Source organism: Tyto alba, unplaced genomic scaffold (genome assembly GCF_018691265.1).
Source record: "Tyto alba isolate M040663 unplaced genomic scaffold, T.alba_DEE_v4.0 Super-Scaffold_1, whole genome shotgun sequence".
In the NCBI taxonomy this organism is placed as follows: domain Eukaryota; kingdom Metazoa; phylum Chordata; class Aves; order Strigiformes; family Tytonidae; genus Tyto; species Tyto alba.
In genome coordinates, this window is record NW_024881261.1 from 16,880,440 (window position 1) to 16,905,913 (window position 25,474).

The 25,474-nt window shown below is 38.4% G+C and overlaps 1 protein-coding gene across 2 annotated transcripts in view; it reads right to left on the bottom strand.

The window, feature by feature from the left end:
• ENTPD1 (ectonucleoside triphosphate diphosphohydrolase 1) overlaps positions 1–24,934 on the bottom strand; it is a 60,243-nt gene extending 35,309 nt beyond the window's left edge. The window contains exons 1-2 of one of the 2 annotated variants that reach the window (XM_032994845.2): positions 24,826–24,934; positions 461–850 (exon numbers count right to left, since the gene is read on the bottom strand). In XM_032994845.2, coding sequence (XP_032850736.1) covers positions 461–476 — 16 coding nt within the window. In that variant the 5' untranslated portion in view covers positions 477–850; positions 24,826–24,934. Of the gene's footprint in view, positions 1–460; positions 851–1,116; positions 1,310–24,825 lie in introns of those variants that run through there. The other variant, XM_032994836.2, reaches the window with a different exon arrangement.
• Between the last annotated feature and the right edge of the window lie 540 nt (positions 24,935–25,474).

Sequence of the window (25,474 nt, forward strand, 5' to 3'; positions counted from 1 at the left end):
CCGCACCGCCCGGGGACACGGCAGCCCGCGGCCATCGCCAGCTTCCCCCGGGCAGCCGCGGCCCCCCCTCTCCCGGGCACCCCGGGTCACAAGTTGACATTGTCCCTTGAGAAACGGCCAGGAGCCCAAAAGGCTTGCAGATGATGTCGGCCGGGGGAGGACTGCGGCAAGGCTGCACCCACCCAGACGAGCCCCCCGCCGCGGAGCCTTCGCCCACCGCCGGCAGCGCTCCGCGGGCGCGGAGGGAGGGACGCGCCACACGGGGATGCCGCAGCCGCAGCTCCCTCCTGACTGGCAAATCTGAAGGAGCTCCTCCTGGATGTGCACAGCCTCCCCCCGAGCGCCTGCCGCGGGATGCCGCCAGCCCGGGGGCACCCCGCCGAGCCCTGCCTCCCCCCCGCGCCCCCTCGCCGGCTCTCAGGGCTGCTTTTGGAGATCAGGGGTTCGCTTCCGTCCTTACCCTTTGGCTCGTCCATCAGTGCCGGTGCTCGCTCCCGCCTCTCTCTTCCTCTCAGCCTCTGCCGGCTCTGAGCTGCCTTAGTGAGAGGTGCTCATGAAAATGGGCGCTTCAGTGGTCCATGGCTGTGGGAGGGGTTAGTTTAACTCTACATGACTCAATCCATCTAACTTGCAGGCTGACCTCCTGCCTTCCTTAAAGTACACATCACTTCAGATTTGCCCCGTTACCAGCGCCTTGGGGCTCCTTCGCCGGGTCGGAGGGTCCCGCACGGCCGGGGGGGTGGGGTGCACCCGGGGGACTACCCGTGGGAATGGCTGCTGCTGGCTCCACTGGGGCCGTGCTCTGATGCAGAATTGCATCGCTGGGTCCGGGGGGGAGATGTCATTTTGGCTGCAGAGAGAAAGTATTTTGTTAGCTTTTTTAATTTTTTTTTTTTTTTTTTTTTTTTTAAAGTTGCATAAGGCTGAGCAGATATCCTCTGCACTGGTGAGGTACACAATGAGAACTGTCCTGAGAAGAGATGACCTTCTTTGTTTCCAGACTTGAGGTCCAGCTCACAGGGAAGAAAGAAAAAAAAAAAAAAAGAACAAATCCAAACAAGCCATGAAAGGAGCTAAATTTGCAATAACCCCTGACAAGTCACCTCCAGCACCTACCTGTCCCTAGAATGAACTTGCACCTTTGGCTGCACCTCCTGCAGGACTTCAGGAAAGAGCCAGTTTTTGGCTACTGGCCAGGAAGGCCTGAAGGGACCCCCCTGCCTTTTATCCCTGCTGAGCCCCTGCACACCTCCCAGGTTGATTCCATACAAGTAAGAAATATAGGACAGTGCTGGAGGAGTCTCAGCAATTTTTCTCCATAGCCTCTGACATTCAGACCCTTTCCAGGCAACACTTGTGCCCTTCGACTCCTGCCTGCAGATCTGTCAGCCTCCCACTCCAAAGGAAGTTACCAACCACCCTGGCTCTTTCACTTCCTTCTCAGAGCAGTGGCCACCAGCTTCCCAACCCCTGGGGCTCTTCCCCCTCCCCATATGCGCCTTCCCTGCTGGTCACCCAGAGGGTGAAGTCACTGGAGCACACACCACATTCACCTGCACCCAGCTGCTACGTCCTGCCTGTACCAGAGCCTGCTCCCCCTCTCAGAGGTGTCACTGTTACCAACTCACCCTCCTGCTCCCAGGGCTTCTCTCTGGAGCTGGACAAGTGGATACGCTGCCCTGCACCTGGACACCATCCAGCTCTGTGCCCACCACCAGCTTCCAGAGATCTTACCCTGAGGAGAGGCAGGAAGAGCAGAGTCCTAATGCTGGGACCTGAAGAACACAACTGGACATGGGGTTTCAAATCCCTTCCATTATTGCAGCCCTATCAAAAACAAAGACCAGTTCTTTCTCCTTTATAAACAAATATTGATCTATCCTGTATTACTGCACTGTGGTAAGACAACACTCCTGTTCATAATCTTTCTGGAAGCAGGAAAATGGGGATCTACAAAATAAAAAAAGCTACAATAATAAGGCTCTAGTAAGTTAAATTCTTTCTGAATTGTTGCCAGTTTTGGTTAAAAAGCTCAAGGAGTAATGTTTCAGCAGACAAAGCTGCAAGTAGACTGTAAGTGTTTGTCATTTTAGTCAGAAAAATTGGCCTGGGCAGTGCAAGTAAGGGAGAACTGACCTTACCTCCAGTGACAATGAGGCAACATTTTTAAAGGGTTTAGCATGCCAGAAGTAATTTTGTCAGTCACCTTGAACACCAAATATTTTTAAAATAAGAGTGTAGTTGACACAATGCTCAGTTAATAAATGCAACTTGAAGTCTTCAATATAGTAAATATCAACTGCACAGATTTATCAGTAAGAAATACTATTGACTTTTTTTTTTAAACAAGACTGATAAAAGTATGAGTGCTTAGATACTGGTCACACACTGACTTCTGCAAAGAATACTTGTTAGTAGAGTGCCATCACAGGAAATAAAACAGATATATAAAAAAATGTGACACTAAATTAATTAAACCTCACTGAATGGTAGTTTTTAAAAATACGATTGGAATTCGGGGCTGATTTTCAAATGGTGTGCTTAGCCTCACTGTCTCTACAGCTAGATACGCCACAAGCTGTCAGCTGGTTTTATTGAAGAACTCACCTAAGGGCTGAGGAGTCCAACTTTAAGAAGTGGAGGATATCTACGGGTACCTCCTCAGAGAAAGATGAACACAACTCCACACCACGTCTAACATCTCTTATGAATGCTCAAACTGATGTGTTTCAATTCCTTTAAAATTGCATATGTACCTAACAAGCTACAAGAAGCTTTTATAGAAGTCTGTGAGTAGCAGGTGGGTTTTTTTGTTTTTTTTTTTTTTTTTGTCTAAGGAAGTTCAGCTTCAAACTGAGACAGATGAAAAATTTATGGGGAAGGATGGGGCACCATTAGTCAGTGACCATGAAATACGTAGTAGCATTTTCACACCAGAGGAAGTTGTCACCTGGAATGTAAGGGCCCCATGGGGAAGGGTTGCTACGAACTGTGACAGTTATGGTCATTATGGTCTACTACACCTAAAAATATCCAGGTCCTTCACAGAGCTGCAGGGAACAGATTTTCGAGTTGAAGGTGGCCTGCTTTAAGTGATGGAATAATAAGCACATGAATAGTATTTCTGCAGCTACAGGAGCAGAGAACGATGTTGCATGCCATTTTGCAGCCATTCAGTTTAGGTGCAAGAGACAGTGACGAAACAAACTTTCCCCCTTTGGCTGTGACAGAAGAGGGGAAGGGTGGGCTTTGTAGCCTCATATGACATGAGATGCAGACTTCCTCTTCCGCAGAGGGTCAGATCCAGATTTGCCAGAGCAGTTTGGTTCTGACAGTGGATCCTCCTGCCTTTGGGCAAATGTCTGTCTGACTGCCTTTTTCTTGTTTGTGGATTGCAACAGTAGATTTTGTGTCCCAGTCATTTCCATAAGAAAACAAAACAGAGGAAAAAAAAAGCAGCCCCGGAGGCAGGCATTTGTACTCAGATAAGGTTCCAGACAGTGTGAGGAGGAAGCTTGAAAACACAGAAATGAAAAAAGGGGAAACCAGAGAGCTCAGGATGTAGTTTCCATGCATCTGGAGCAAGGGGTAAGAATAGCAAAACAAGAGTACCACACTCTTCTACTCCTAGGACAAAACCAAGCATCCTGTGTAACTTTGGAGGAACAAAATATGTCTTAAATATCCATCTCCTTCCTAACCATAGTAAGAGCTTAGTCTCAATCATTTTGCTCCTCTAAGTTTACACAAGTTGTGTGTGTATTTGAATGTGTCTAAAGAAATGAAACTTTACACATGTCTAGAATTTGCTGTTTTGCAGATGAGGTATGCTGCCTTTGGGACTCAGAAAAGGAGCAAGAGTGAGCGAGCACAGGGACACATCAGCTCCATTTCCAGAAAACAGGAGGCAGAAGGAACCAAGGCGATAACACTGGAATCCAGGCCCAGAACCTCTAGGCTTTGAGATGGGGGAAGGAAACAGTCATAGGATGGGAGTCAGTGAGCCTGGAAACAAACCTACAGGCATTAGAAGCATAAGTATCTTGTTTCTAGAGAAAGAATTGGTGTGAAAACATCTGAAATATTTTAAACAGAAACAGGCCATCCCATTATGAACCTCAAGAACAGCATTGAAGTCATCCGCATCTGTGTTTGCTTAGGGGCACAGCCTGAGGGTGTGTATTTAGATGATGGTGTATCACACTCTGTACCTTTAAGCAAGAGTGGAGTGGCAGCTTCAGGAAACTGTGTAAACATTGGCCTTAGCAGAGGTAGGCTGAATATTCCTCAGGCTTTCCTAGCCATTTAGTCCCAGTGTGCTGGTTGTTGTCACCACCTACCAGCCGATAGCCCTGGAAAGGCAGTGGGCAGCAGGTACCCAGTGCTCCATCCCCATCATCTCTGCAACAGATGATAAACAGTGAAGGTCTCTAGAAAGACAGTGAACATGTGCTGGAACAGGAGGGAGCGGAATTCTCTACAAAGGAAGGTTGGTCCAAGTGATTAGGACAGTTTCCTTCTGGAAAGGAAGGCAGAGAATAGGCCTCAAGCATTAGAAAAAGACAAAAAAACAAAAGCACCAATGACTTAACAGTTTTCACAACACAGTAGGCCACGTTGTCCCCATATCTCTAGGTTCCTCTGCAATAGCTGAAGTTCAGGTTTTTAATTCAGATACTCAAAACACTTCCTTTGTGAAAAGCAAACCTCTTGGATGACTCATGAAGAAACAGACAAACAAGCAACAAGGTATACAATACTTGTCTGTGCGCACTGAGCATTATTTTTAAAGAATGTAATTTTCTGAAAAAAGAAAAATTGCTTTTGATATTTAGGTAAAAAGATGAGATGATCTTCAGTGTCATCTTACCAGAAACAAGTATTATGCCTTGGCCTTAAACTTATGAAATGCATTATCTATAGAAATTACTTATGTTGATGTCCTTTGTCTTACTTCCTTCTCTTCGTTAAAATATTTGTAACCCTCTTCTCAGAGGATGCCAGCTATGCTGACTCTATACTAATATTCACAGATCTCACCACCCAAAATCATGTATCATTTCTGAGATAACACCTTTTTTACCTCATTTCTTCTCTACCTTTTTTTAGTCATCAGTAAACATTACTATCTCCTCTATTGTTCAGCTCCAATACAAGTCTCTTTCATTTCTTTGCTGCTTCTTGCATCAGACCGTATCTATTGCTGGTTCCTCTTCCACTTTAATGTAATTTCCTCAGAGATTCTGATGCTATTTTGTTTTAAAGAGCAAGGGATAAAACCATCTAGCTTGTCTATTACTCAACCACTATGCTGTCATCATCTCTGCTGGCTATTTTCTTCTCCATTCACGTTAAAGTTTCATAGACTTTGCACATCTCTCTTATTTTTGTGACATAAGGATTGTAGTACTCAAATGACACATCTGCAGAGAAACCTGTCAGTTACTTATTGGTTTTGTATGATCACTACAAAACTGATAACACAGAAGTAATGATGGTCACTGAAACTGGTTTGTAGAGGTGATCACTTCTCTAGTTTATGTATTAGGTTAGTTCTGCTAAACAGTCACCGCTCTTGAGGACAAATTTTATTTTTACAAAACAAATGAAACAGGTTAACACCCTTATTGTTAAAAATCCACAAAACTTCAGCAAAGCATGCAAACAAGTTCCCACACTCAGCCTCAGAATAACAGAAACAATATGAAAAATAGACACTGAAATGTCATTTGAAAGAAGCTGTACCAAAGGCTCATTCTTTAACAGTTTAAAATGCCAATTAGTTTACATATTCATTAGAAAATTATCTATTAGGTGCAACTCTGTAACAGGCTCACAATACCATATTCTATAGCTTCAACATATTTTCAATGTTATTATCTCATAATATCATTAAAGATTTTATTACTACCTATATTTAACTTTATAGAGATACATTAACATACCAAAAGCAAAACCAATTAGTCTTCATAAGCATTACAACTCAGTGTAAAAACAAAAAACCCTATATCCTAAAAAGTTAACATGTCTCATTGTTCAGTGTCCAAGCACCTAGTTAAGAAAACACTGGTTGCTCTTTCTGCTCAGGTTATTTCATGCACCTGATATCTTACCCACGTCAGCTGTAAATATTCTAAAGCAAATTCTGGAGGCTCTTCAATCTGCTTGGTAATTTTAATAAAACCATCACGGTCCCAAACATAGGCAACATCTTGACTTATAAATCTGCTTCTCAGATAATTTTTATACATCATATTTATACAATACTACCCTGCTGGCAAGAGCTCTTGTTTTCCCTCCCAAGCAACTGGGAATAGAGATAGGCAAAACTATTACTATTGTTTTTTAGCAAGTACACTAGTGTTGGCAGTACTTCTGATTCCTTACATCTTTATGATTATGGTTTGAATCTTTTAATATCTTCCTATTTTTTTCTCTGACAGGAGTGGGAGACAATACCAAATAATAGCTTACCAAAGCAAAAATTCCCAACTTCCTGATGCTCCCACAGAGCAGGGACCCCTCCCTGGCTATACAGGACAGAGCTCTCAGCAGCAGCTAACAGCCACCTTTATCTCTTAATTCTCAGTTTTCATATTATGGGGCCACCAATACCAAGAAAAGAAAGGAGCACTGTAAAGTGAAATGGGTGAGGCTTAGGAAAAGGGATTCCATGAAAAGAAAGAAAAAAATTGAAGAAAACCATAAAAAAAAAATCCTCAAAGCTCTAAGGATATAACAAGAAAAAAAAAATGAGAAAAATCAGTAGTAAATATACCATGAATTGATAAGGGAATATAGTGAGTACCAGTTGCCCTGTCTAACAATCAGAGCTTCAAAATACCTCCCAAACTTATTAAATTATAGAAAGCAAATAAGAAAAGTAAATTACCAACTTGCATATAGGCCTTAAATAATTGTTATTTTAAGATTGAAGAAAGGAGAAAGTTTTATTATTAGCTCTTCTGTATGGTTTTATGACCAAAATTATTTTTTGTCCTGTTAAATCTTAATTTATCATGCAACACATTGGTGGCTAAGACAAAAATAAATATACAAATCACCCAAAAGCAGCTACTTTCAAAAAAGAACTGTACGTATTTAGATCAGATTAAGTCACTCAATTTTAATAGTTCTTCAAAAGGATAAAAGTAGACAGAATGTGGAAAATATGGATAAAATGAAAAAGAATAACTTTAAAATAAATACTTTTTTCCACGTCTGACTACCTACTACCCACTCACCCTCTGTTAAGATATTTGTTCTTTAATAAGTGAGCATCCGCAGAGGAAAACCAGTGGCAGCACATAGACACATTGTCCATCAGATGTCACTCAGTCAATATCAGAAGAGAAGTTGACTGCAATCATCCAAAAGGACTATCTGAAGACAGTGGCAAAAAAGGAGATATCCTAAAAATTCCAAGCATCTCTAATTTGCATATGTTTGTTAACCATAGCCATAAATACAGCCATGATAATTCAGCCCACCTGCTTTGCTATGTTCTAGAAGCATAACATGTTCTCCCTTCCAGTGGAGCTCTGGAAAGTATGCTTTGCTTTGCAAAATAATTAAGCACCACTTTGTGTTGTATTATTTACTATCTTTACCAAAAGGGAAACCACTAAATCTTTCCAACTGTAAAAATCTGCTGCTCTCTTTACACCACACGTCTCTTCAGTACATGCCTGCACTGCGTTCATGCATGTCCACGAGCACCACAGAGAACTACAGAGATGTGAGTTCTCAGATATTTTCAGATTTGCTTTCAGATTCTTGCTATGAAATTTTTCTCCATCTGAATTTATGTATGCCTTACATGACTTTGGATATGAGCATTTCAGTGTGGTCATCTTTGTTTAGTCTCTGGGAGGTTTCATGTTCTCTTTTTTAGTTTTGTAGTTAAATAGACTGACAGAAGTGAGTCAAAAATGACAGATATTTCAAAGCCACCTTGAATTTTAGAAAATGGTATATCTTAGTTTACTGGTCATTGACATTAATTACTTCCACAGGTTCTAGTATTTTTGTTTTATACAAAGTCTTATTCACCCCATTTCAATTCTCTTTGAAACAGCAGAAAGAATTAAATAAATATTTATGTTTAAAGCAGAACAATTTTTGTTTTTCTTGGACTTGCATTGATTTATAAATTTGCGAAAAAGGTTAAGTCTAATTATTTCCAGCTGCATCGAGATTCACACTCAATCCTAAATTGGGAAACTAACTTCTAATTTTTTGAAATACAGATTTTGTACATGTAATAAAGAAAGACAATCAGTTTGGAGTCCATAGGTTCATGTGTATCAGCTGCACCATAGAAATGACTTTCCAATCCTTCTATTTCTCTCAGTGGACTTTCCTTTTCTACCACTAACTGCAAGCAATTAACTTCAACACTGAGTTCCTTATCCGGTCTATATCTGTAATGAAGGTAACAGATCTGCCCCCTTACTAAATACGCCTCTAATTTCAAATCACATCAACTTTTTTCTCCTTGAGTGGTTCTATATACCAAAATGCATGCTTTAATCATTCAGCATGCAGGAAGCATCCTTCATCCACTTTTTCTGTGAACACATCTCCAACTTGGCATTCGGTTTAAACTGTCATTTGTATTGTCGGTGTTTTCCCATATAATCTCAACAGTGTCTTCACCTACTTAAATGTGTAAGTATATTCTTATCCAACAGTCTTGGTTCTAGAAATAGCCTTTCTACATCTCAGTGTCATCAGATAGCTGAGTCTTTTCAAATTGAAAGTATGTTTTTCTGAAGTTAAATATCTCAGTATCTCTCATTCTGTCATTAAATCATTAGCTCTTCAAACCTTCAATTTGAAAGAACCAATAGATAACTGATTTAATATAATTTATTTTATTTAAAAAGCTATTTTCTACAATAGTTATTTCAGTTTTTCATTTATTTCCGTATATTTCAGTATTAATTCAGTATATATGAAATAATTATTTCAGTATTTCCCTAAAGCATCCTTTGGAAAAAGGAAATTACAAGGGTGGATGAAAATCTGTGAGTGGGTATGCAGAAGGAAATATTTAGGTCTGAAAAAATATTCCCAACTGAAAAGATTCATGGACTAGACAAATATGCTTGACTGTCTTTTTAAGGAATTCCTGCACGAGAGGTGCTTTGCCAATGAAATTATCACATTTCAAAAGCTCTTACGCAACCCACTTTCCAGCTCAGGGCTTTTTTTGCCTCACAAATTAAATACCTTAACTAGCTCAGTTACAAACTAGCTGGGTCTGAAATCAGTTCTCATTTGCAGACAAGCCCCTATTATTTGCGTGGTGCTACCCTTTCCCCAGAGTGCTTGCCACATTTGGAATAAGGAATTAACCACCCATTCAGATCCTGCTGGTGAGATTTCCAGCAGATATTTTATTCTACAGCAGCAGTTGCATTCACAAAGCAAAAAGCTTATACTGTCACTGGCAGCCCTGGGTGACACTCGGGTAAGGAGGGTGGCACGGCTGGAGCAGGACCAGCCCCACTCAGGAAGGGATGCTCATCGAGAGGCAGGACATTCATTAGCTGCTGCCTCGCAGCTCAGCCCTCCTGGGCAGCGCGAGCCCTGCTGCGCCCAGCAAGGCCCTGTGAGGGATGGATAACTGCTGACAAAGTCAGTCATTTGCAAACAATTATTAATTTAAAAACTCTGCAGGACAAATATCTGATGCCTGTGGCAGTCTGGCTGTGATACTTTCAGGATAGCAGTTCTGTTATCTGAATCACAGGCTTTCAGCAGGCCTTCATGTTACCTAGCCCTTATGGAATTAAACAAACATTAAAGTACAATATGCAAAAAAAAAATGGTTTTAGCCTTCTGAAATTATCTGAAGCGAGAGGCAAGTTCGATTCATTTTATGGTTTTCAGTCTACTTAACAGACTTTGGAGCAAGAAAATAGTATAAAAAGTCAATTCATTGAATAATTCCAGTTTCAAAGCCATTACAAAATGTCAAATTACAAACTTCTTAACTCTGACCTAAAATTTCTTAAAGGTTTACTGGAGCTTCTTTCTCTAAATTGATAGCTGGTCTTTAAAGACCTGTGAGTCATTAAGCAAAACTTTTGGAACAACGTTAAAAGCTGTGAAGAACATCTGCCTATAGAAGTTACCGATTTCACTTCTACTGTTCACTTCCACATGGAACAGACTTCCTCTGAACTCAGCTGTGTCTACTAGAACAACATTACATCACAAATTCTAACATGCTAAAAATATATCCTGTAGGTATAATCTTAATTATGCTTAGGTTAAAAAGATTTTGTAACCTTGGAGATAGAAAACAGTGTAGAAATGATTATTTTTAGCATCAAGGAACTTCTCCAAGCAACAATACCACACAGTGTAAAAATATACCAGGTCAGTACACTTTGGAGATTTAAGATGTTTCATCCTCTTATGGGCTGAACTACAGTATTATTAAATTAAACTATATTAGTCTGGAACATTTCCCTCCCTCCTTCCCCCCCTCCCCTGCCCCCCAGATTTATACTCCATATGAACAAAGAAATGCCATGGACATGCAAAGATGTACAGGAACTTTAAGCATACCATCTTCACAAACTGAGCTTAATTCAACAAAAATGGAGTTTTCTACTTGCTTTCAAGACAACCATCCACTGCTCTAAATTCAGTTTGCAGTATTGAGAGCAGAAGTTCCAAGTGACAGCCTGAACTTGAAATGAAACAGACAGTAATTTCTCCGGGATCCCATGTTTGTTGGTACACTCCTCATAACTTAAAGTCCTCAGACCATAGTCACAAGCAGAAGTAGTCTCAGCAAGAGTGCTATGGCATAAAAAAATCCACATTATTTGGTCCTGTTAAATCACATTTGTGTACTGACAATCCCTCCATGTTCCTCTCGGTTTCTTCTCTGATGAATATGCCAAACTGTTCTGCTGGAGCAAATCATCACGCCAGGCCTCTCCATCTCCTCACTGGGTAAAGAGTGCAAGTATGTGTGTGTGTGTGACTGTAGGAGGAAATAATTGAAAGTACTGTGTGAGTAGTTATCTGTTAATAAAAGCTTGCTTATATTAATAGCAGCTTCATTTCTGCTAAATAAAGGAGAAATTCTTCTAATATTGGTAGAGAGAATCTCCCTGACTTGATGCCCTACCAGGGAAATGCATCACAGAGTGATACTTGGCTAACTTATGTTAGCTATGAAAAAACACCCCCCACACATGAAAGTTTCCTAGCTCAGAGCAAATGAAATTGAGTTTCAACACTTAACGACAAAGCCTATATTAAAGTGTATACACTGAAGATTCATTAATAAGGGTTACCAGAGGGGCATATGTGGATATCAGTCATTAATACCAAACATTCCCCAAAACGCTCAGGTTTCTCATGGGCTTGTTTCCCTTGTGGAACACCAACTTTTATGTTCTGAACAGATGGTGGAATTTCCCAACCAGAAAGGGCAGGTCACACAAAAAAAAAAAAAAAAAAATCAAACTAAGCAGGCTGAGGGAAACTGAATAGCTCTGGAAATGGCAGAGGTGGGCTCCTCCCTGGCCCTGTGCCACTGTACACTGCCACAGTAACTGGCACATGCTTCAACATCATAAGAAAACAGACTAAGACAGCTTGGTTTAAATATAGACAAAATTAATTACTTAGCATAGGAACAATAGGGTTCTTTGTGGTGGGGAAAATGTTTTTTCCTCTGAGTGCTGGCAGATTAGCCTGTCTATTCTGCCTCTCGTTTTCTCTGAGTGCTTTTCTTTATTATTATTTTTTATACTGTTTCAAAGAACAGTCTGAAATTCAGGGAAAAGCATTACCTACCACTGAGGCACAGGCCTGCCTAGCAGTATGAAATAGGAAAGCGCATTTTCCCAAAGCAACCTCTCACTTAAATTTATCAAGCTCCTGGAATAACTGTTGGGGGGGCTACATTAGCATGTACAAACATAAACACTGCCAACCCCAAGCTGTTAGTCTTTTCTTACATAGTTCTCATTGCCATTCTTCAGCTCCTGCCCCTGTATTATTTTTTCTTTCATTTTTTAATGTTTCACTTTCCTTTGGTCCCTTCCCCCATATATTGGTTACTCTTTCCTTTTTAACTATGCCCTTCTCTCACCTCCTGGTAGTCCTTTCCTCTTAAAATGTATTTTCTCTTTTCATATTTTCACATCAGGGTTTTTCATCTGAGTTTTTAATCAGTTTCTTTTGTCTGGTGAGTTTTTAAGGCATCTTCCATTTGTTACAATTAGTGTGCTTTTATGTCTAAGAAATTCCGAATGAAATGCTGCTAAACTAAGTTTAAAGGATGAAGACTTGTTTTACTTTAGAAAAACCAGTATATAACACTGCTTTAAATTGTTTCCAGATGTAGACTATAAGACTAAGTCAAATATTACAGCATTTACAGTATACCAGGTTATTACATAATTTATGTACTAGTCTATCATCACTGCTCAAGATGACTGCCAATAACTGAGACCTGGCAATCATTTTGCACATATTTAATGCACTTACCTTTTGAAACATAATGGCACCAATGGGCAGCTATGACAAGCTGAAGATCTACTGCATAATGCACTCATTTATGAGAAGTGTTTGCCTGCATTTCTTGTATAACAAGACTCATGATAAAAAAATTAATTTAAAAAACTACTTTGATAAAATTATTTTTTTGGTCACCTGCAGAAAGTTAGCATTTATTGTCTTTAGTTTTTTAGATTATTTACTAGTGTTCTAATAATGGCACTTGTTTAAACTACAGAATATCACTCATATCCACATTAGTAATTAATTCTTTATTTGAAGGACATAAATGCAACTGTTGATTTTTCCACCGCCTCCCATTTTTTTTCTTCATCCCTTTTTCACCCCAAGATGTGAATCTAAAAATTCTGCAGATTGACCCTATTTCCAGCAAAGTGCAGGAATACAGTACTTACATTAAAATTATTTAATTAAACCTGTACAAGTCACTGAGTAAAAGAGAATTCTAGTGGAATTCTTTCAGGTAATTTTCATCACCTCTTTCTGGTGGAAGTTGGATATTTATGATCCATCCCTTAAGTCTGATTTAATAAAGACAGCTTGACTCTACTGTTAACTTATAGATAGGAAGGACAGGCCCCCTCTCTAGCAATGAGTATGACCTCTCCCGGCTCACCCAGTTCTGCTCAATAGCCCTTTTTTACCTTCTTGCTCTCATTTCAGTATTTCTTTCCAGGTAGTTTTCTGTACCTTTAGCATCCTCATGAATCCATCAGCCAATCAACTCTAGAATAAACCATCTTCCTTGAGTATTTCCCTCTGTGACCCTTTTAATAATGAAATCTATAAACCTACCTTACCCTCCAAGGAACTGTTAACATGACTAGAAAAAGAAAACACAAGAATAAGAGAAGACACAAAAGAAAAACCTGCAACACAAACTCCTAATGCTGACCACTCAAACACCATCCTTCCTGCACTTCCCACGGAGTCTTGATCTTACTCCCTCAACTGCAGTTCAAAAAAAAAAAAAAAAAAATCTGAGTTCAAGAGCAATTCACAGCTTTGGCCAAGATCCAGCATAAGAGTAAAATAATACTGGTCCTTCAGGCTGGAATTGGAAACTTGAAACAAATGGCAGTCATCTCCTTGAGTGCCACTGCATAGGACACTGACTGCATTAACTTTGCTGCCACATGGCCACTGTGGACTAAGTGGCTGAACCGAGATTACTCTTGAAACAAACATTTAAAAGCTGTGAGATTTGTTAAGAGATAGTTTATGTAAAAAAAAAAAATTCCAGCTGTAATGTTCAAGATTCTTAACAAAAGCATAAAATCCTCTAACGGGTATTAAGCTGTTCTTTGATTGCCTGTTTCGTTAATCTCCTAATTCAGGATGTCTATAGGCCTTCCTTACCTCCTCTACAGAAAAGATAAATACAACAAAAAGCATTGCCCTGACAGCGCAGTTGAATATTGTAACCTTTTGCAATAGGACCGTGTGCCTTTATCAGGCCTATGGTCTTTTACAGGCTGAGGAGGTGAAATGGTATTTGAGAAGCATCTCCAAAGCACAGTGCTTTCCGGGATTGCCCATACCTCCCTCAGTTGCTCACAGATGTTTAAAGACTCACCATCACTAAAATATTCTTTGTTTTTATCAGAGTAGCATTTTTGCTATTTCTTGGAAAGAAACAAGTGTCCCTTCAGAATTTAAACCACTTCTCAGGGAAGCTCAGATAGGGGCTTATCTAAGAGTGCGCAAGTATCTTCACTAAAGAGCTGCAAGTGCAACTATGTGATATAACCCCTGCGGGCTGTATGGATGAGGTCATGCAAGTGCTGCACAGCTCATCCACTGCAAGCATGTTATCCCTCACGAACAGATGACTCTGGCCAAACCTCATCTTTGGTCAGTGGGTTAACAGGCAGTTGCAGTTCACTGTTTTTCACCAGTGCGGGTATAGTCCCAGACTTGGCATAGCAAAGTATACCAGGAGTGGTTTGATCAGTGTCCTGGGGCAGCTCCATGTTGCAAAACCCTCCTGGGCTGAGGGCTGCCCTGCAGGCTGGTCAACAGAACAGTACAAATAGTCAGAAATGCACGGGAGAGCTTTACCCAGACATTTTGACTCTTAGTTTGTGCTGTTGCCTGCTTCCAAAGGAACTGCCCCATATAAATATTCTCTACATGTTTTGATGTGTGAACACTACCTGATGAGCTCTTGCTGGAAGTCCCATGGCAAAGCAGCAAGAGTTTCGGCTGTGCTGGTCACCACAGTCAGCACCAGCATATCAGCATCAGGGATGACATGACACTCTTGCCCCTTAACATGCATTTTCTGAGTTAAATTTGGCCCTGTGGGAGCTTTGGAAACACTCTGGGTCTGCTGCAGCTTCAGTCTAGTTCACTCTAATAACCTGCACTTAAGTTAATTTCTTAAAGTTGAGAAAGATTAAAACTGGCCAACTGGAGGGGTGATATTGGGCTTGGTGTTTTCTGAATGTGGAAATGAAGAGGTCTAATAAAAGGGAACCAAAACACAAACTTGCTTGAGCTTCTCTGGTTTACTTGTAGAAAGCAACTTGCATGGGTTATATGAAATTTACTTTACCCTGTAAAATCTTTTTATTTGCAATAGAATTTCCCACTATTATCATCACATTTCAGAGCTGCATTTGATAGTTCCTAAAAGGCTTATTGCTTTTATGTCACAGACTGGGAATTACTTATTTACTCTATTATCCTCAATACCTCATAAAAATATAATTACTTCTTAAACTTAAAGCCTCACTGTCTTGATTTGAAAGGAAACTAAGTGGTAGATGCTTCCAGCCCTCTTTCCACCGCAAATGGAAAGCGAAGAAAATATAGCTGCAGATGCAAACTACTTAGAAATATTTCAAGAATTTTACTGCAAATATGGTCCTATTTTCTCTAGGGAAATAATGGTAAAAGTAAACATAAAAAGCTGTTGCAGGCATATAGGTCAGGAAGCAGTTTCAAACTTAAATATCTGCAGTGATTTAAGGCTCCAAGAGGTGGTTAACAGAAACTTTTCCAAATAAAGCATTTCTAAGTAGTGTGAAACTCCGTAGTTTGAGATATTTAAAAAACATGTTGGTAGTGGAATGCTAATTTACCACTCAGTGTGCTTCAAGATTTGTTTAGATTATATATTCAAAATTTCTTTGATGTCCACTATGCCAAAATACTAATTCTCAATGAAAAATGTAGTAAAGCTGAATTATGAGCATTAACATCACACTGCAGAAACAAGAATGTAAGCGTTCATAGCTTTCAATTTTTTTTTTTTTCATTCTAGATACTAGAATATGAATATTGCAGATCGAATGCAACAACATAGGTCACTTAAACTAAAAGTCACCAGAGATGTTCACATAAGACTGTCAATACTGAAGCAATGATTTAGAGTGCCATGGTGACACCAGACATGTCAGTTAAAAATAATAACTACTTCATATAAACTATTTTTTCAGCTATGATTTTTCAGCTTAAAAAAAATGTTTCACCAATATATTAGATTAAATAATGTAAGGTTTTATCAAAACATCTACTCCAGAAAGTAATTTTATAGTCTTGTTCCTGATGTGCCAGCAACCCTCCAACCTCCAGTAGAGAGCTCTCCCAGTATGGTGACACTGGGCACAACTCTGCCAGGAGCATGATGGGAAGGCTTTGAGATCTTCAATTCCTTAACTGCATGTGGTATATTAATAATTCCACTACTTAAACATAATTTAGCCAGCATAAACAGCATTGACACTTGCAACACTTTGCTTATGTAGTATACAAACATAAATATTGCTACAGACCTGGTTTAAAGCTAACACTATAAACCAATATTTATTACATGCAAGTACTACTTTTTTTTTTTTTTTTTTAACCTTAACATTATTCCTAGTCTGTTCCCTTTGTCCTGTGAACATTTTTACTCTACAGCTTCCTGTTTTGTTTTTTTTTTTTTTGGTGCCAGTATGCTGTGTTTATCTTCGCACACAGCAATAATGTACTGCTTGAGGGTTTGAATTCAATTCATATTTAGGGAAATCTTTAACACAGTAACAAATCTAGACCAGTTTGGCAAGTGTTTTAACAAAGAAAATCTATATAACTTGAAGCAAATCTCTCTTTAAGGCTTAACAGTAGCTGTTTAAAATTCGATTAATGTTTTATTAATAATATTTAAGCAAATAAATAGCTCCTCTGACTTTCATTAGTACATTTCCTTGCAGGGGTTAAATTTCTTGGTGTATTTCCATGCTGTAGTTCTGTTACTTTGAACTTTCACTTACATTAAATCACTGAAGAAAGTGGCCTTTACAAGGCCCTGAATATTCAGTGTGCTGTATTTTGCCTATTAAGTTTATTGCACTAATTTCCCAATTTCTAATATTAATAATTGTCTCAAGTGCCCTTCAAAATAAACAAGTACAAATGCACCGTTTCATTCAATGTGAACTCTCACAAAAATATATTAGACTAGAACCCAATTTTATTACATCAGAGATGATTATCATGGAATGGAATTACTCTAATAAAATGAGTTTCGTGGTGGAGGTTCATTAGTAGTTTCATTTCAAGTGATAGCCTCTAAAATCTAGATGATGAAATCAGTTTTCCCCATAGTTTAGACAGTTTTCATTCGTACAGGCAGAAAAGTTAATTTATTTTTTTTCATTCTGAGTTAAAGAAAGTTTTAACAACCTGTTAACTGCTTGTACTGTGTAACTAAGCCAGTTTCCTGTAGTGTTTACAAAGATAGAAATCCCAGTCTGAACTATCTGAACTCCCATCAACATTCAGACTGGCAGAATTATTCACATAATGCAGAGAGCTGAGTAGATAAGGGATATGTAAACACAGCTACAAGGAAATACTTAGAGTTATATAAAGCTCCTGTCAGATAGAAGCCATTGTACCTGTAAGTAACATTGGCTGCAAACTGAACTCATCAGCAGCCAATACTGTAGAGGAAGATTAAAATTTTGCATTACTCTACATATTTTCAACATCAGTCCATAGTTAGTAAACAACTTTGCATCAGTAGCTCATCATTTGTCATGCTCCTGCAGGTATAGTAACCAATTTAAATAAAGTGTTTTATAGAAACCATATACTGTACATGAGCTGGTTATATGTGCCAGCATACCGACTTTGGACTCTCCATGGCTACCAAGTCAGCAAAACCCTTATATCCACCAGCTTCTCAGAAAAAGAACTTTCTTTAAAAGCTAAAACAATTGATCTTTTCTTGGGGTTGGAAATACCATCCTGGGTAATGATAATCCCCACACAATTTGTCTTGGCCAATCTTTCTCATGAATAACTTTTTCAAATTGCTATTTACACATATTGCTATATACACGTCATCTGAATCAGGTCTTGTTATATTGGTCTGTAATCAGTGTGAACCCACGTCCTAGGCTAGGAGGCTGCAGGATGCATGCACATTTGCCCTGCAAAATCGGAGAAAGACTGGAAGCAGGTTTCCCTGGATTTGAGGATGGTCCCACACTGCCACCCTCAGCAGGAACAGCAAATCATCATTAATACAAACATTTTCCTCTGAAAAGGGAAAGGATCAAATGATCTTGCATTTGCTTTCAGTGAGTAATAACCCATCTCCCATCCACTGTGTATGTCACTACTATAAGCAGCATTGCACTTTTAGGAAATAAAAAATGAAGAAGCTGTGCCAGTAAAGTTCACTGTGCTCTGTTCAGGCTCCTATTGAATATGGGAAGGCAACATGTACCGATGAATTGATGAGAAAATACAGTGATAAATAATCTGTCTTAATTACTAATGAACAGCTTTGATGTGTCTTTTTCACAGATACTCAGTGATTAAAAATAAATCAGAACTGGCTGATTATTCTCTTTTCATTGTATAAACATACAGAAGCACATACATTCAGGAAAACTAATATTGTACAGTATATATTTGATATTAAAATATTACACTAGATGGTTTGCTGACATAGCGTACACCTTAGAAATCATTATCTTATGTGCTTTAAATACTGTAATTTACTTTTAAGATAACACTTGAATCAGTTCAACAGAACACATGTTTAATTAGAAGTATTCATCTTGAAATCAATTGTGATTCTTCATTCACTTCAGTATGTGCCAGCATCTGTAAAGAAGTACAAAACCTGCAATTTCAGAAATGTTAAGTAGCTTTCACTTATTTTGAGACTCTTCAGTAAGACCCAGGCAGATATGCAGCAGTGTCAAAGAGGTGTAATCTACGAATAAGAGTGTGATACTACAAAATTTTTGGAGTCTGAACTCATATTTTCATTTTCTTTACATATTTCTGTCTTCTAAAGTGATTAGAAAAATAACAACCAGTCAGAAAATGGTCAGAATAAACTAGAACTGCAGCTTGGGCCAAACCCCTCCAATTTCATGTTTGTATTATATTATAAACCTAAAATATATTAACATACCATAGATGGTGTTTTCCTTGAAAATTGCTATTTTTACATGATGGCAGTAGATTATCTCATTTAAGTAATTTTTATTCACAGCAAGCAGACAGTAATCCATACGAACCTCTAGGAGGCAAAAGTTCAAGTTTCTACGTTCATATCAATCCAGAATATTTTTAGTTGATATATATATTTCAGTAACTAAGTTACAGAAGGACATCTATTTCAGAACTGATTAACTAAAATTTAAAAAGCTACCCTTCTTTTAAATTTTAGCTGTACAAAGTGTAATAACTTTACCTTTGTTTTAATTTTTAATAAAATTCCTGAAGTTTTATTTCACTTCAGAGATAAACCTGATGCTTCTTCAAAAATGTCAACACATTAGCTATTGAAGTTATTGCACTTATTCTGTGTTGTTGAGAGACTAGACATTGGGTAATCATACTGTCATTACAGAGATGGCAAAACTTAAACATGTAATTTCACTATTAAAAGTCACTCATTCAGCAGTTTTAAGTTCTTTTTCATTCTAGTTGCTTAGGGAAATAAAGTATATGTCATATATACACATATATTCTGCTATATTAGCCTGTAAATTCCCACCTAATTACTCATAAATGCATTTATTAATTAATCTCAGGTTTGATAGTCTCAAATATTATCCAAAGTTTCATGCAAATAAACATGGAATGAAGATAATATCGTTTTGTGGAGAGCAGATAATCTACCTTCTGCCCAGAAGAAAGGTAAAATTCTGGATTTAACCTTATCTGGCCCTTAAAGAGACCAAGCTCCAGGGGAGAGTGATACCTCAGTCACAGGCAAATGCATCAGCCCAGGCACCTTTTCAGACACCAGAGATTGCAGCCACGGGCTAAATACAGGAACTATGTTTTCATAATCTTGCTCCTCATAATTTAAATATCATAGACAATTCCTATTTTCCAGCTGTTTACTGTCAGCCCAGACCCAAGGGTAGAACATTTTGCTCAAATGCATTGGTTTTCAAGGCTCCCATTTCAATGCAGAGCCATGGTATTCCTTTGGCCTGGGAATTGCATTGTAAAGTTGTATACAACTTTATTACTCTGCTTAATCATAATGTAAATCAGACCAGAAGATTAATAATAAAAAAATTTGCATAACTTGAAGAATTAAAGGATGATTTCTAATATAAATTCCAAGCTTTCAGTATAAAGAGCAGAAGAAAAATGTATGAAAGTAGTAATGCTATAGATTAACAAAGACCAAAATAATAAAAACCAAGCTATAGAACACTAAAACAACACAAACTTCAAAAAAGCAGTGTTATTTTGAGGCTCTAAGCCTCAGCACTTCACGTGCCAAGGACTGTTCATTTAGTAGGCTTGGACCAAATGCTTTGCTGAGTTCATTAAAAGAGACATTGAAGATAATTTATTCCTGTTTCATCAATTACTGTGTGATTTTGAATCAATGTGGCATGTAAGACCACTGTAGATGTTGACTTGTATTAACATTCACTGCGAGATTTTTGTATGTCATGTATATCTATAACTCTTTAAACTGCCTTTGGCATTTTCTGTTCTCTGAATTACTTTTTCTTCTAGTTTCATAGATCAGACAGTTATTACATCTTTTGAATTAAAACAACTCCCCATACACTCCTGAGAAAAACGAAAAATTATTTGAGCATAATTGCACACTTCTCACATGATCTTTTTGCAATTTAAAACTCTTTAGCCTCTTGAATAATGCAGACAACACAATTTTTCTGTGAAAATAAGGTCCGTTGTTACCCAGATTGAAGTTTTACTCCTAACTTAAATAGGAACGTGAAAAAATCCTCCTTCATGACCCAAAGTTCAGATAGGTTAAGCTACAATAGCAATCTGTCAGCCTCTCATGAAGTTTTTAGAACATGGATATTTAGGCTTAGAACTGAAAACCTAGTCTGATACTCTGTATTTATTCCATTCTCTTACCAACTAGCTCTATAATCTGCAATTTCAGTCACAAGCATTGAGGGTCATGACCTCCACACATTACACAAGTGAGTCAGCCTGAGGAAGGCCAGAACATCAGGATACTGCCTTCCTTATAGGGATCTGAAACTATCAATCTAAATGCCTCCAGGAATGTAGGGATTTAAATATGTACCAGTGGTAAAAATTAATAAAGTCTTACAGTGTTTTGTCTTATGAAGACAGGACTCATCTGAGATTTTTCCACCACATGCTCCTCTAACCCTGCCTGGAATACATCACACTGATGGCTGCAAAATATAGCAGTCATTTAATGCTGAGTGGTGGTTTGCTTGTGTCCTCCAAAGGACTACTGAGGTGGCTGGTGAAAAATGCCTGTCACCAACTTTGCCTGGACATTTCCAATTTTCCCCTCACAAAACTCATAGAAAAGGACACATAGCTTACTTTGAGTGAATAGTTACTTAAAGTAAAAATGCTTTTTCTCTGGAAATTTTGATCTAAATCTGACAGCATTACAAAGAGGCATTCCCAATCAAAAAATAATGTTGTCATCACCTACTTAAAATGAGCCTGTAGAAAGTTTAACTTCACCAGCTGTTGGTCTAAATAACTCCTTATGGGTTCATATTTCTGCATAATGGGGGGTTCATACACAGTATACATTCATAAGGCAGACAGAAGTGAACATTACATTTTAATGTGAAAAATTTAAGAGGTCATAATTCAAGTGACATTTAAGAGGCTACTAAGCCTTGTTATTATTCTCCTTGCATAATTTTACAGTAAGTGAAAGTCTGACAAGTGCCTGTTAGAAATATGTTCTCATGCTCATAAATAATTTTTAAAAGAAATACTGGTGAATCCTTTTTGTGTTTAGAAATAGCTACTAAACCTTAATAAATAGCACATTGAAGTCTACATTTAATACAAATAGACATTAAATTATGGGGTAGTACATACCCAATGATAGAAACAAAATTTGTCTTTTCCTCAGTATGTTCTTAAAACTGTAAGAGTACATTAATAGTAGGAGCTCTTTGTATAAAATACACAGTGCTGAAAATGAAGAAACAAAATAAGTTATTTCCTTTTACAAGCAAAACACTTTTGTGTTTGTTTTTTTTTTTTTTTTTTTTAACAGGGTCTCCCTAAGCTTTGGCTCTCTAAAGTCATGTATTATATTGATAAATAGTATAGCAGAATAAACTAAGCCATAATCAGATGAAACCATATGGTACATGTTCACAGCACAGTGCAATCCAATTTGGGCTGGAAAAATTATTTTCTGTCAAAGTAGAATTTCAGTATTATGTCATCAATTCTCTTAGTCTCACTCAGATCTTAGAGCCAATAGGACTTAAAAAAAAAACTTTGATATATTAATTCTTACTGTATTTAGTAGCGTTGATGATGAAAAGATGATCATTACATACATGGACATTGGTGGCATCTTTAGGTAGACTGACCATGGACAGGAGAAAGTGGCATTTTTCTAACAACCACTTCTTTCATGAGGAAGTGTAGGAAAGGTCCAGCAGCCACTCCAGCTTCTCTCTGGAGAATGCAAGTCAACCTTCTCCCAGCAATTTAGCTTTTTCTTTAGGACTACACAACAGCAACCCCGCAAATTTGTCTGGCTGGACAGTTAGAGTGAGCCTGGTCTTTCTTTCACAGCTTTTCCTGGTCCTGCTTACAATTGGGGCTTGCTCACCGTTCTCTGGTGTCTTTATCTTATCCCATGTAATAGTCAGGCTGGAGAGCTCATAATGCACATCACTAATGTCTACACAGCTCCCTGTGGTAATGGGGAATGTAAAAACTGGTTCTTGATGTCTCAGTAGCACACTTGTTGGAGGTTTTTTGCTATTGATAGCTGAACGGGTACATGATGAAAAGGGAGCATTTCAGGCCAGTAAAAAAAACCCTATCAAACTAAGTTTTTCAAAACATCATGAGACATCCCGGTTGTAGGCTTACACATTTCCACTGTCCTAGAAATAATAAACTGGAAATCTGTATATGATGCAATACTATCACAAGCCTGTCTGTTCTCCACAGAATCAGTTAATCTACCTGGCCTTTCAGGCATTAACAGCATCATACAAAGAAAATCAGTTACCCAAGATAATCAAATCCACTGTCTTCATCTCAGTTTTCTCATTCATTTAATCTAATTCTTGAATATTGACGTTATTCCTGACATAATGGAAACATAAGTATTTCATTAAAGCCAGCACCTGGACATATTCAATAGTGCGGCAAGAGCTAACAAAGCTATGACAAATGCAGCCTTGTTGTATGAATCAACTGACAAGTGATACAACCAAAAATACGTACTTCTCGAAACAACCTTTAAAGAAACAGTGATTTCAGGTGAAGGTACCTTGCTCCTGGGGAGGTTTCACCCTGGAGTGTTTTATCACTACATGGGAAGAGTGAAGGTTGACACAGTGCCTGAAAGCCGTGATCTGAGCCGAAGACGTTCAGGTGCAAGACACATCATGGCTGCCTATAATGGCATGTCTCAAGGTAACAGAGCCCTAGTGCTCCAGACTGAGAGCTGGGGTAGGAGGCCCCAGTTTATGTAAGAACACACTTTGATTTCAGCATATGAATAATCCTACAACCGGTCCAATGAACATTAAAATAACCCACTAAGCATCAGTGACTTTGATAAAAAAAGCAGCAAGTAGTGAAATAAGAAGCTCACTTGACAAGTAAAGGCTTATCAAGAGGAGAAAAATTTCAGCCCAACACGGGTCTAAACCAAAATGAAGACATCCAACACTTGATAGAAAATGACTGTGTTTTATGCAAGTGTGACCCTTGCTACAGGTAACGTTCAAAGAATTCGTTGTGTGACTGGGCACAAGATACAAAAAGGGAAGATACGAACTCTTATATTTGAGCTATTTTATATTTTCATTATTTTCTGCTCAGATAACCTGGAATGGTTGCAGAGTGTGTAGCCCTCAGGTCACAGAGTATCATTATAATAATTTAAAACACAACTACTCATACAGTCTATAGTAGGTAGAATGTAGACTTTCATGGACAAACATTCCTATTTGAGAGCAGACTTCACCAGGTATTAGAACACTAATTGACTCATCCTCTACTTCCCACATAAATTACAGTAATCAGAAAACATTTTTTTCCTAAAGAATTCTAAAGATGGAGCGCTTTTTATGCTGTTACTTCCATCCTTTCCATTATATTCACTGGGACACTGAATAAAGAAATAGTATTGTTTATAGTAATTTCAAATTGATACTTTCCAATTACCAGATTTTGAAAGTTCTCAAAATTGGTATTACCTGTTACCTCATTAAAATGGGAAGATGTAAATCAAATCTATAGATTAGTGGGCATTTTTTCCACTTTTTGTTTTGCATTTAGTTTAGACACAAAGTTGTATTATTTGGTCTCATTTTCATGTTCCCACTCAATACTTCAGTTATTCAGAACTCATTTGGTCAGTATTCCAAGCATTTACACTTACATTAATATGTCCAAAAATAACGTCCATTAAATATCAATGTAATAAAATTAAAAATCAGGCATTTTGCTTTATGATACACCTAACTGCCAAGTATTTTATAGATCAATAAGATACCTAAGTGACAATGCTAATATTGACTTATTTATATGGGTTATGTGTTAGTGGGCAAGCAGTTCAAGCACTGAAAATCTCACAGCCAGCCTGCTGATCAGAATTTAACATATCTCCAGGAATCCCTGGGAAACCAGAAGTTCACTATGTTTTCTATTATTCTTGGCATTACAGGTATTGAAAGTCATTACAGATTACAATGCTATTTCATCAGGGCTGTGGGTGTTAAAACAATCCTCTGAGGTTACAAACTGTAAGGAAAATCTACTAAAAAAACCCCAACTTACCCAACATGGACTCCAATACAGATGCAGAGGGCTAAACGCACAGAGGAGTTAAATGATTTCTTACCACAGGCATTCAGATTTTTGCGTTCAAGGAGTCTTTTCTGCAAATTGTTCTCTTAAACAATTTCATTACTCTCTACCAGCCTGAGGATGGAGTCAGCTGATTTTCCCAGTCGATGAATGGCTCTATTCAAAGACTTAAGCTTTGGGTTAATAATTGAGCCATCCCCTTCTGGGACTAGCTTAGGGGCAGGTGGTGGGTTGGTGCCTCAGAAGTCCCACTGCTGCAAGGAGTGCAAAGGGGACAAGGGCTTGGCAGGAGCTGGCTCTGGAGGTGACAGGGCAGGTCTGCTTCTGTGCATGGACACACACACATTAGCCAGTTCTTCCTAAACTAGCACAACCCCTGCTGAGGGTGCAATAGCTCCAACAGAAAATTAACAAACGGAGAACCATAGGCACCCTGAAGGACCAGTATGAGCTTTAGAAGAAACCAGCATAAGTTTTAGTTTTACATTAACAGGTTTTACTGACAGTCTTAATATTTCAGGCCATGTTAATTTTTAGCACTGTCATTTACTTGCTTGCTGCCAACAGACTCTACCACACTGCTCATGATGCAGTTGCTGTTTCTGGTGATCAAATCCCA